This window comes from Amblyomma mixtum, chromosome 10 (genome assembly GCF_055824585.1).
Source record: "Amblyomma mixtum isolate Tamu chromosome 10, ASM5582458v1, whole genome shotgun sequence".
Classification (NCBI taxonomy): Eukaryota; Metazoa; Arthropoda; class Arachnida; order Ixodida; family Ixodidae; genus Amblyomma; species Amblyomma mixtum.
The window spans coordinates 145,087,180-145,100,302 of record NC_143021.1 but is presented as its reverse complement, the minus strand read 5'-3'; the positions used below and the strand labels follow the sequence as shown (position 1 = coordinate 145,100,302).

Genomic DNA, 13,123 nt, shown 5'->3' with positions numbered 1-13,123 from the left:
AAGAACAACGGTTACGAAACAAGCCAAGCAAAATAGCGGTAATGCACAGGCGCGATGCGAACAACAAGCACAAAATCAGAACACAAACACAAACTATTAACAAGAAGAGGAAAATATCAGAGTGAGAGCTATACAGCAACGCTACACGATTAAAGCAATGTACAAAGAATAGGACGAGAACAGCGACAGAACAAATAAAAGAGTGGAGCGAGTGGTGAGAAACGGTGGCTTAGCTGCGTAGTGGCAAGGTCCGTTCGCAGGGAGCGTCGGGCTGCGGAAGCGCGCGGTGCTGATGGGGGGGGGGGGGGGGGGGGGTGCGGATACGGGCGAACTTGGGCCACGGGTTACGCGTCTTCCACGCGTCTTTCGGGGCCGCCGTCGCCGCGCTCTACGCGTCAGACACCGCCTAGGCTCGCTTGCCGACCACTGCCCTGGCTGACCCCACACACGTCCGCACGCACCGAAATCTCTAAGCCAACTAACTCAGTCGTGATTTTCCCGCCACCGTGTTCACGTGACAAACCACAAAAAAAAACAAATAAAAGCAAACGAATCCTCTCGGCCCCGTGCACCAACGATTTACAGATGTTGAGAAGGGGGGAGAAGAAACATGAAGAAACTGAAGGGGATGCGAAGGAAAGGTATGGTCCTAACGAGGAGCGATGTTAACTTCCCAAGGTTGGGACGGGTGCTAGGGCATTCACCGGCCGCTTCCCGGCGATAATCCTGAGGAGGGGGGCGGCGTAGTCTTGACCCCCCAGCGTCGCGAGGGGTCAACGCCCACGCGGGGGGAGGCAAAGTCATCGCCGCTGCGTCGCGACATGCCCGCATACTACCGGCGCCGTGGCCAGCCGTGGCCACTTTGGTCGGAGAAGAAAAAAGAAAGATAAGGCATGCGCGCACTTTGTGACACACATCCACTGGAAGTCGTCGCGGCATAGTCAAAATTGTCACAGAATGGTTGGAAAAACGTCAGATATGGGTCAAATTAGATGAAATAATGTGTAATTAAGCGTAATTAACACTAAGAACCCCGAAAGACGCGTACTTTTGGTATCGATATAGCCACGGGAACGGTGTGACGTCATATCTACCGGAAGTCATCACGGCATAGTGTCCTCGGGTTCGCCTCTGAACACTTTATTTGCCAAAGTGTCCTCACAATTTTTTTTCTAGAATCAACACAATGCGCTTAACGTTCGCGGCGTGCTGCATACGCTTTGAGGGTAAGGTATCGTCTTCGTCAAAAGTAAAAAGTTAACTGGGGATGTTTCTTAGCCGTGTAGCAGAGAATTTATTGAATGCAATAAGCTTTAAATCAGTGTAAATTAAGGAGAAGCGTTGTCCTCACTTTTCGAAAACTTTTTACTTTCAGGGCTGCCGTAAGGACTCTACCATACGGCTCACAAGCGACTCCGGTGCCTGATTACTTTTGTCCAAAACGTACGGCAACGCAAGGTTCAGTACAGGGCAACGGGCTACAGAACGAAAAATGACGGTGTATAGCCATAGAAAGAGAGCATAGTGGACATCTGGGATCAAAGGCGAGTCAGTGATATCTTTGTTGAACTCAAGAACACGTTGGCACAGAGAGGGCATGAATGCGAACGGAATTAAGTCGGTGGTCTCTTAAGGCAACGGAGTGGATTCCAAGGGAAGGCGGGCGAAGCACGAGCTGCAGAAACTTCATCAGATGCGGTAGAAAGTCTGCTGGGATGGCATGGCCGTGACTGCCGCAGGAGAGGGCTCTGTTACGATCAGTGGGAAAGAAAGGCCTCCCATGCCCACCTTCCCTACACATCAGCAACTACCTACATCTTTTGGTCGCCCGTAGCGAACACTGTGTAACTTCAAGGGGCCCTGAAATGACCTCGGTGACCATAATCAATTGCAACATATCTGCAGAGGTGATCTTTGTGGGTATTCGAGTCAAATTTGAAAGCTCTGTGTGGACCCTATGATTTAGAAATAATTGTTAAGAAGGGCTGCTTGCAGTAGCTCGCAACCGATTAGGGCGACAGAGCTCACCGCGCATCCCCTACCCCGATGACGTCAGTGGGCAGAAGAGCCAGCCTTCAAGCTCGCCCCGTCAGAACACTAATGTCATTGGAGTAGAGGGCGCGCGGTGAAGTGTGATGCCCTAATCGCTAGCGAGCTACTTCGAGCAGCTATTCTTTCAAATTATTTCTAAATCATAGGGTCCACGGAGAGCTATCAAATTTGACTCAAATACCCACAAAGACCACCTCTGCAGATCTGTTGCATTAGATTATGGCCATCGAAGTCATTTCAGGATCCCTTTAAGAGAGGATGTTCTAAATTTGTAATTTTGAAACAGCTGTGGAGTCTCGAGAGAGTCTGTGCGAACCCGATGATTGTCATTGCTGACTCTTCCCACTCGCAGCAAAGTTTGACGTGTAAATACTCCTGCGCTCGCATTATTCCCGACGGCCGTAGCAAATCTATTGGATGTACTGAACATTCCAAACTGCAAAGTGAATTTTGAGTATTCAGCGCCACGAAGCACATGATGTCAGCCGTGGGAACTAGAAGCGTTTGTCTAGACTAGATTCGGTTGTTCCTGGGGGAGGATGTAATTGCTCTGACGATAACGATCATGAAAGGCAGGCTAGCGGAAACTACACGATACGCACCACCCTTGATAACACTCTAAACTAAGACGCCTTCCAAATTTTGCTGAGGCGTTTCTTCCCTTCGCGCCTTTGCGTGTTGTGAGCAAAAGCGCGCAGCTGTCCGAAAAAAAAATGTCAACTTAGCAGTCCGTAACTTCATCACATAATTTCATAAAAAAAAGTCACCACACAAGTCCATGAGCAAAATGAGAGAGTATTCACTCCCCAAGTCGACAATATAAGTCATATTCTTACAAAGCTCATACGTAAGCTAGTATCCATGTGCTTGTAAGAAGTATTGTTTGTCAAAGCAGCAACGCGCTCATGCGTGACGCTTCAGTGAAGGGCTCCAGGTGTAATTCAGGCTGCTTGTGACCTTTAAAGGCAAAAAACATATCAGAGAAGCAACTGTTTTTGCTCATTATATTCACCAAATTTAGCCGCCGTAGCAGGTTTCCATTACGTCAAGAACTTCAGGTCGCCACTCAAGTACTTCAGCGCAATTTGGGTGTTATATTTAAAATTTAAGCTTTCTTTAGACTATATTAGTCCTGGTATACACTCCTTATCTAAATGCCGTTTATAATTGGTGTGTACAAGCATTCAGAACAATTCGTGAGTTCAAATATTACATACCCTGACACTAACAACCGCGTATACTATTCATAATGCAGGGAATCGCCCTAAGCTGGGCTCGGCAAGATCAATCTAAACACGCGCCAGTCCTTTCTTTGCACATAGGAATATATTTCTAAACATGGTATTTTTTATTTTCTTATCATAAGAAACTCATAGGTTTGCACCCCTTGCCTTCTGCACGCACATCTGACTGCAACAACCATCCCGTGAGTGTGTGATCAGTGATCACACCATTTTCATATACGTCTGCTTCTTCTACGTTATTTGTTTTTACAAACGACCATGACTTGAATGTCCTGCCCAAGAAGATGCAGCAATTTGTTGTCCATAAGCCCTTCTGAATAACTTCTCATCGCGCTTTAACATTGAGAAGAAATGAAAATTCGATATTTGATCCTTCCCGTCACCTGAAATAAAACAGCCCTAACCAATTCTGAGAAAATAAAAGTAATGTAAAAATTGGCCGGGACACTTAAGCTGCACCTTAACGGTGTTATGCGGTAGCGTCAATAAGTTAATACCCATATATGAGGAATTTGTTATTCTAGATCGCCATAACCAGTTTTTTGCGCAAAAAAGACGACACATTGACAAGACGACAGTACATTTGCGCTTGTACTGTCGTCTTCTCAATGTCTCTTCTTTTTTGCGCAAAAAACTGGTTATGGCGAACGAAGAATCTGACCAACTATCCCGACAATAACTCTTGCTAATGTTATTTTAGACTTTCATTCATCACTGATAGTCCACATTACCCCTCCTGGCGCTGTGGTCCAGCGGTTAAGCGATGCGCCAGTGCCCTGCGATAGCAGGTGCTAAGACCGGTGGTGGCCCAGGTTGCTCTTCCCAAGCAACCACTCACAACCCATAATTATTCAAGACACAACCTGCCGCGGTGGTCAGTTTGCCCGCACTCCGGTGGGAGCATACCTGAGCGGCCTCCGGCAGAAGGCACTGGTCCCCCGGACTTTCGCTGACGCCCTGCGTGGTGCTCCCGCTCCTGTTCTTCAGAAGAATACCAGAATTGCAGCTCTGCATGCGACCCCTGCACCACCAGAGCCTCGTTCTGCTGGAGACTCCCGACCGAACCAACAGCCGCATCAGCTGTTATTAACTTCCGTCGTGGCCCCGGTGGACGTCTGCCGCTAAGTGGCGGCATTGATTAAGGCGAACATCGATCACGAGGTCAAGGGCATCGGAGCTGTTGCCCTTCGGCCTTCCCCTCGTGCCCTCACGGTTGCCTCCAGTGACCCTGTGGACCTGGGCCGCCTCAAGGCCGCCATTACCCGCATCGAGGCCACTAGAACCTCAATAAATGTCCGTGTCACCCGACTGAGGAACCCGCACATTCGCCTGGCTGGGGTCGACCCCATCTGGACCCATCCTCCTGTAAGGTCAGACTTTCATTTCCTCAAAGATCCGGACAGTTCGTCCACGTCCTCGAGGTGGACCCCCCTGCCTTTGTACGTCTATGCGAGGCACGTCGCGTGACCCTCGGGTGGACTTCGGTCGAGGTGCACGAAGACCTGCATGTGCCGCTCTGCAACTATTGTGCGCAATATGGCCACGATTTGAAGGCATGCACGGTGCTAAACCATCCTTCGAAGGCTTGTTACATCCGCTGTGTGGGGTCACATGCCTTGGCGGCCTGCCCGGCCCCCATCCAAAATCTCAAAACGAAGTGCGCCCCTTGCGCCGCCGCCGGTCACCCGTCCGACCATCCTGCTGGACATGTGTCTTGTTCACCCTTGCGTCAACGTACGGATACGATCCGTTCCCGCACTAATTATGGCTCTTAGCGCTCGTGTAACCGCGCGTCCTCTGCCCGACTCCATCCATTTTGTCAAAGTCAAATTGGATCACACCCGTCGTGCAACTTCTCCGATGTTTAAATATATTCAGGACCACAACATCCCAGTTCTCAGGAAGCCCTATTCTTTTCTTGTCAACGTGCATTGCATATTTACACTGATGGGTCTTTCACTCCTCACTCAGCTGGTGCTGCTTTTGTTCTTCTTAGCTCAACACAAAATATTGTATACGTTCATCGTCTTTCTTTAGAACCACCCACTAGCGCCTAGGCCGCTGAGCTTGCAGCCTTTCATTTTGCTGTTGCTTATGCTATTTATAACCCTTCCTCTACGCTTGTTCATTTTTACACTGATTCTCTCTGTTTTCTGCCCTGTCTTCAGTTACTTCTTACAACCAGACAACTATTTCCATTAAGAAAGATCTCTATAGTTTGTCTTCTCTCGCCAATTTCTTTTATTTCATATATCCGGAGTCGTTCGGAATTTTCAGTCAGGAGTTAGCCGACAAAGCTCCTTTGTAGAGGCGGGTAATACGGCAGTTTACGAATTTCTGGCCTTTCACGTCGTTGCGTACGTTCCCGTTTACATCGTTCTTCACTTCTTTTATGGAGCATTTTTTTTAGGGGGGGGGGGGAGAATAATGGCGGCACTGAGTTATTCAGTTGGATCCCTTATAGTCTTAATATTCCCCCTATTCGTCTACCCAGGAATCCTCTTATTACTTTACTTACTGGGCATCGTAGATTTCAGTTTTATTTTTAAAAATTTGGCCTGTCTCCATCTTCAACTTGTTCCTGTGGAGTGTTATGCGAAGAATTCTGCCACTACTTCCGGGACTGTTCCCTTCCTGCTTCTTTAGTTTCTCGTTTAAAATCTCTTGGCTCATCGGACATCACACCATCTGTTTACCCCTCCCTTCTCCGAGACCCTGCTGCTTGTGCTCTTCTGCTTCAAATGGTTCGCCTCATAAGTAGCACAATTCCTAATTACTCACGCTGATTTCTCTCTTTCCTCTCATTTCTCTTCGACAAGCTCTTGCACAGAGGAGAGCTCCGTGCTCCTTTGTTGGGCATCGGTGCCTTTAGTCGCGGCCTGTATGTATACTGTGCTTTGACTGTGTGACTGTGACATTGACTGCGCTGAGACTTTGGTTTTCCCTTGTATTTTTTATTATGTTTTTACTTCCCTGATTTTCGTAGCGGCCGGCACTCTGTTTTGTCTTGATTGATACTGAGACGACGACTATACTGGGACTTTGGTTTTTCGCATTTTTTATTTTTTTTTATTTCGCGGACTGCACGCTGGCTTTGCCTGTCTGTCTGTAACTTTGACTGTGATGTGGCTTTTGTTTTCTCTTCTGTCGAGTTTTTGTTTCTTTTTACTGCTCTGGTGAAGTCAGCCCTCGCTTCTCTTCTGCCTCGATGGAGGTAGAAGAGAAGCGAGGGCCGACTTCACCAGAGCAGTAAAAAGAAACAAAAACTCGACAGAAGAGAAAACAAAAGCCACATCACAGTCAAAGTTACAGACAGACAGGCAAAGCCAGCGTGCAGTCCGAAAGAACATACGCTCCTCAAGCCACGACCGTGTATGCAGACGCGTCTTGGAGAGGAGGAGACACCAAAATCGCTGTGGCGGCGGTGGTCGATTCGTCTTTACGCGAAATGACCAGCGCGTCTCTCCGAGGCTGCACAGCTGCAGAGTCCGAGGAAGTAGCCGTTGCTCTAGCGGTGGCGGAGGGCTATAGAACCGGGCGGTCGCTAACAATACTCACCGACTCTCAAACAGCCTGCCGAAATTACATGAATGGCAGGATAGGTCGTCACGCGCTCCGTATACTCCTCGCAGCGAGCGACAGAATTAAAAACCAGGAAGAACAAAGCGACAAGATCCCACACAAAATTGTGTGGGTACCGGGGCACACGGGGGTGGCAGGGAACCAAGAGGCCGACAGGATAGCTCGAGGATACATTACTTTCCGAGCATCCGATGAGCCCGCGGAACTCGCGCCAGCACCCAGGGATTACTCGGCCATACTACAAAACTACAGAGGCAGAAGATTGCGGTATCCCCCACCGCACAAATCTCTCAGCAGAGAGGAAGCTGTCACTTGGAGACAATTACAAACAGGCTCTTTCCCAAACCTACATATACTAAACAAAATGCACCCTACCATATACGCGGACAAATGTCCCTGGTGCGACGGAAAACCTACTCTCTATCACATCACATGGGCCTGCCAAAAGATAGACGTGGTCCCCAAAATACAAAACCCGAGTGCGGAGCAGTGGAGACTCTGCTGTCCAGCGACCGCTGTGAAGACCAAGAAGGTCTGGTACAGCGAGCTCAACGGGCGGCAGTGGCCAGCGGAGCCCTGGACTGAGGGCAACCGACCACTGATTAGAGGCGGACGACTTCGACAGAGAAGACTCCTGGGGGTAAAATCAAGGAGAAAACGTCTCTGAAGATGCTCCCAAACCGCAGGAAAAAGGACTAGAGTAAAATAAAGTTTTTCCTTCCTTCCTACTGCTCTGGTTTTCCCTTAAATTTTTTTTTTTTCGTTGGAGCATTTACCTCTCTTTCATTTATCTTGAATTGGGCGTTAAGCATGGCAAAAGCGTTGCTGGTCCGGACATCCTCTCTCTTTATTTTATGTTTTTTTTACTTTTCCTGAGAGGAGCAATAAAAGAGTGAAAGGGAGTGAAGGCTGTGAAGACGTGATAAAAGGTCACGTGACCCAGGCGGGAGACATAGGTAGCTTTTCCGGGAATTTTTCGCTCATTGCAATGACGACGCTGGATCTTCTGCAGAACGGCCAGCCTTAAAGGGTAACTGCATATGCCTTAGAAATGAACGAACTTAAGAGGGTCGAATATGTGAAACTCGCAGGTAAAGCATGCAAAGTCTTTTGGGGCTAGCACTTGAAATAGTGAAGTAATCGCCGATTGAAATCCGGACGCCCTTCACGCTTCTTCGCAGCGCACGCCGCCAAGTGGGGGGCGCATGATGAAGTCATCGAAGGTATCAGTACTTTTCAATGTACAAGCGCCTGCTTCGAAGGAAAAAGCCAAAGCTGCGAAGGCAAACCCTGCCGAGAGTTGTCTGGCAGCGTCTAAAAAGTCATGGCATGGCGTGGCTGACGACAGCGCTAATTTGAAATAATACCTTAAGGGACGTCACGATGAAATTCCCTGCACTCCTTCGATGCGTTAAGGAGAAGCGCAAAACTCAATCGTCGATTGCAAAAACATTTGGCATGCTTTACCTACAGCCTATATGATTTGAATCCTTGAATGTGGCGAAATTCTCAAAAAAAGTGCTGCAGTTGTCCTTTAAGCCTACAGCGTTAAAAAGTGATCATATTTTGTTGCACCCGTTACAGGCTGAGTATGCAAATGCAAATACACATCATGCAAATATGCTCCAATTCACGGGCGCATTGCAGCTAATTTGATTAATACACGACACGATATACAGATTACAAAGCCACGCGAAAGGTAGTAGCACGCTTCTTGAAACACGGCGCACTAAAACTTCTATCGTGGAAAAAAATGTTCTTATTTTTGTTGTAAAGAAAAAAATCTTCCCTTCTGTTCTCAAGAAGAGCGAGCCAACGTACTCTGCCCTTCTACCCAGGGCAGTGCAGGTTCGTTGTTCTAAATTCCAGGACTCATAAATTCGCGACATAAAACATGTACTGTGTGAGACAATGGTCTCCAAGGGGCCGGCTGGACTGCGTCGCTGCGTCACCTGGCGGTATAGCAGTATGTAGTCGAGAGCTCGCTTAGCGCGCCCATTACGCGCCCGTAAACGTGCTCTTCTCACCGCGTGTACGCGACGGTTTTCCCTCAGCATGGAGTGAGAGGCGACGCTGCTCCAGCACGTCGCTGCATTTTGTTCACACAATGCAGCGCAAATTATTTGATTGTGAAGAGGCGGGATAAAACTAACGAAAACAAAAGAAAACCAGTTTCTCGACTCGTTCTGAGCGTCGCTTCTCGCTTGACTCTCAGAGGGAACACAAGTCCGGCGCACCGGTGCTGCAGGTCAACGACCCCTGAGAATGTCAAGCAGGGGCGCAAAGCGTCGCTACCAGGTGACATTTTGAGGGCATCCGGCCGGTACTCGCGCGGGCTGGTGACTTTGTCCCCCCAGCACATGCATCTTTATTTAAATGTGGAGCTCGGGCTCCGTTTTTTGTCTTCCCAGACCCTCATTTGAATGCACCACGTAAAGTGCTGACGCCAGACCACTGAGTGGCTGTCTTGAAGCTGCACACAATAAAACGGGAGGGTGTGAACTGTAAAATTTGCATTTTGTAATTACAAAACATGCAAACAGAAAAGGCCAAGTTTTGATCATCTCGCAATCGCACAGAGGTCGAACCGCAAGCAGGAAGACGACGCAGGCAGTGTATCATGACGCTAATCCGCGGGGGAGGGTTTGTTAATAAGCATATGGATAAACAACAACTGCGATAGCGCCCCCCCCCCCCCCCCCCCCCGCGAAGATGTGTATTGCGTGAGACAAGCAAATTACTCGTGTTACTGAAGGGCCGTCAAGGTCGTCGTTGTCTCTCTGTTTGCCTTCGCGTCCTTAACACTGCTCAAAACCGACCACTCAACGACAAGTTCTAATGCGCAGCTATGTGCAAGGTGACACTATCAGAACCACTTGTGAAGCATTTTTGATCACATACGTTACCCGAAGTTCCAGTATTTTCCGTCTTTCTCTGTCAGCTGCAGATGCGTTCGAGAGTACGGTGTTCCTCGTAGGTTCGCCAGCCACACGTCATAACCGGCGTCCGCCAGGATGAAACCTGTGTGAAAAGAAGTTCGCAACTAAATTTTACGCTAAAAGTAGCTTCGGGCGGGGCTCAAGTTAAACAGTGGAACTATGGAACTAGATGATGGCGTACACCATCGCCAATTTCAGCGCAGTACATCGCAGCGCACGAAACCGAAGTCCACAAACGAGAAGGCCTTGTATTGTATTCTCTCTTGTGGTCCTAGTTTTCGTGCGCATCGATGTACATGTATATGCAAAACCAACTCGCCCACCTTTCTCTTATTACCGCAGAAGGGTGTCGTCCTTCCAACGCCTATAAAGACATGTGGCTGCACCGATAATGCATCCCATTTTTGAGGTCACATTTTAGGTGCGGCAAATTCTATATAATAGGAATAAACCATATACCATCTCTTAAAACGTTGAAGAGCTATGGGACCTACAAAAACCTTCAAAAAAGGGTCGAGGAGAAGAGAATGCCGAAAACTGCCTCAGCCGCTTTGACAACGGCAGCCTGGAAAAGATATGCAGATTGCAAGACGTGTGGGCACTTACCTGACTTCTGTAACACGCGCTTCTTAAACAATAAAAAAGTAAAAAATTAACATCATGAACACCTAACGCACCAAAAACGTATACTGTTCATATCTCTGTTGGGTCGCCGCGGTGGCTCAGGTGATTATGGTGCTTGACTGCTGACCTATAAGACACGGGTTCGATCTCGGCCTCGGCGGTCGCATTTCGATTAGGCGAAATACTAGAGGCCCGTGTACTGTGCGATGTCAATGCCCGCAGAAAAACCCCAGGGGGTCGAAACTATCTGGAGCCCGTCACTACGGCGTACTTCATAGCCTGAATCGCTTTGGGACGTTAAACCCCCATAGACGATAAACCATATCACTGCTGAGTAGCAGTCTTTCCTAAAGACACTCGCTTAGTTTCGTTTAGTTGAAAATGCTCTCTCTTGTTGGTTCTTGGTCATCTTGGCTGGCGAATGCATGAGCTCATTTCTTGGCTCTATTATTATGTTTTTAAGGCAAGCGAGTGAAATAAAAACTGTGCTAGAGGTATACAGCGTCACTCCTGTCAGTTTTGAACCTCGGCCTTTTCGTGCTTGTTCCGTGTCTCACTTCTGCCATGTTTACCTCATAAGCTAACTCACCAAGACATCCCTGACAGTCGCATAGAAAAGCGGCGGCGGCCAGAACGACAAGTACAAAAAGAGAGGCGCTGCATTTTGTAAACATTTATTTCCCACTTCTCTCTGCTGCACCCTTGTTGTTGATAGAGTCATTTGATTCATTATACAGCTGCTTCTGTCAAGAATGCATGTCCGACAAAGGAATGTGGTGACGGACATGCTTTTAGCTTACGGCGTTTAATTATCAGCCGTTTTGGTGTTTTCTGGAGACCAAAAATTTTAATGCCGCTGCGAAATGCAAATGATCCAATTTCCGGACTCCTTGCCATCCTGAGTGGTGTACCTGTCAAAGTTATAGCTGTATCACATCAGCCATACGCGTGCGGACACCCAGTAGCGCTTGGACTACAGGACCACACACGTCGTACCTGATAATGTGACGTCACCAAATGCCACCTCGCCTTAACGTCACAGCTGGCACCACGTTTCCCGCGCAGATTTTGGCTTAAGCCAACCTAATAACGTTTTCCTTGAACAGCACGCGATTACGCGAGTTTTCGAGTGTAACAAATGAGATCATCCCTTGTAGGGAAAATCAGTGTGACGTTGCAAACCTCTCTTCACGTCCCTATTTTGCAATCAAGGCGTAAAGCTGGGCTAGTTGGTGTGTCATAGTTAATTAAAAGACTAGCGCATAAAACTAGGACAAAGACAGAGAAGGAGACAGGACGAGCGCTAAAAGACAGGACGAGCGCCTATTTTGCAGCAAGAAGTTCCATATTACGAACACTTGACACAGCTACCACTGGACAATTTCTGTGTTTATGAAGTGACGGACTTTCATGAACTGAGCTTGTAGCACCCATCGCGCCGTGCGCAGGACGGCGCCCGTCGATGACGAAGTCCGTGCGTGGGCACGGAGAGAGAGCGGCTCAGTAAAACGTGTCAGTCGGAAACCAAACATTGCCGGGGCTGACCCTTAGTCGCTGTAACTCTCACAGGCTCGTCGCTGCTATTTATTTGCATCTTCGTCTCAGGACGGCTAGTGCCGCAAACGACAGAACAGCACTCAAAAAATTGCGAGGACACTTTGGCAACTCAAGTGTTGAGAGGCGAAAGCCGAGGACACTATGCCGTGAAGACTTCCGTTCGATGTGACGTCACACCGTCCTCGTGGCTGTATCGATACCCAAATTATACAGCTTTCGGGGATCTTATGTGCTAATTACACTTAATTACACATTTTCCCATCTAATTGGACACAAATCCGATGTTTTTCCAAACACTCTGTGACAATTTTCACTATGATGTGACGAATTCCGGTGGATGTGACGTCACACCGTTCCCGTGGCTATATCGACGTCCAAGCTATTTCGACGCAATTTTGACATTTTTGCCTATAATTAATGAACTAATAAATTTAAAGTCATCGAATTTGGCTTCTAGGTTCATTCTTTCCTCCGCTATCTGAACCAACCATTGGTTTTCTTCTGATTTTTTACTTCCCGTGTTAAACACGTGTGACACGCTTTGTTAACAGACGACAGTATGAGCCATTGCGCGAAGTCCACGTTTATTTACGTTATTTATTCGTCCCACTAGGCATGCGACTTTGGCTCCTTAAACTGTGGGTCGAGCGCACTGGAGCCGTCACGACACCCCCCTCCCACCCCCTTCTAACCTATCCTTCTCCTCTAATTGCTCACCTATCTGCTACCTCTCTCTTCTCTGCATGCGGATGGCGCAGTGGGTCCCTTGGTGCCAGACGGCAAACCATTGCACTTTAATCTTGATATTCCTGCGGCCTCTTAAGGGGAGACGGGGGTCTTGAAATGAACATTTTTATTATATTAGATATCTTAACGAAATTAGGTGTGCATATGTGTTTTGTCTTCCTGTGTTCAAAAATAAAATTAGCTTCGATATATCTAAATTAGCTCTCATATTATCGGAAAATAACTGAAGCCTAAATAGTTCTTTCATGCATTTCGTTGAGACACTTTCTACAGTTTTTAGTTTCAGTTCAAATGAACCTGTAGCAAATACCTTTCTTCTGTAGCTATGCTAATTATATTGTTGCTGAAGTATATCATCATATAAAAATGTGGAATTTC

At 47.8% G+C, this 13,123-nt stretch overlaps 1 protein-coding gene across 1 annotated transcript in view; it reads right to left on the bottom strand.

Annotated features, from left to right (window-relative positions):
* LOC149327197 (lipase member K-like) overlaps positions 1 to 13,123 on the bottom strand; it is a 49,679-nt gene that overhangs the window by 20,626 nt on the left and 15,930 nt on the right. The window contains exon 3 of the mRNA XM_089564080.1: positions 9,785 to 9,899. Coding sequence (XP_089420206.1) covers positions 9,785 to 9,899 — 115 coding nt within the window. The remainder of the gene's footprint in view (positions 1 to 9,784; positions 9,900 to 13,123) is intronic.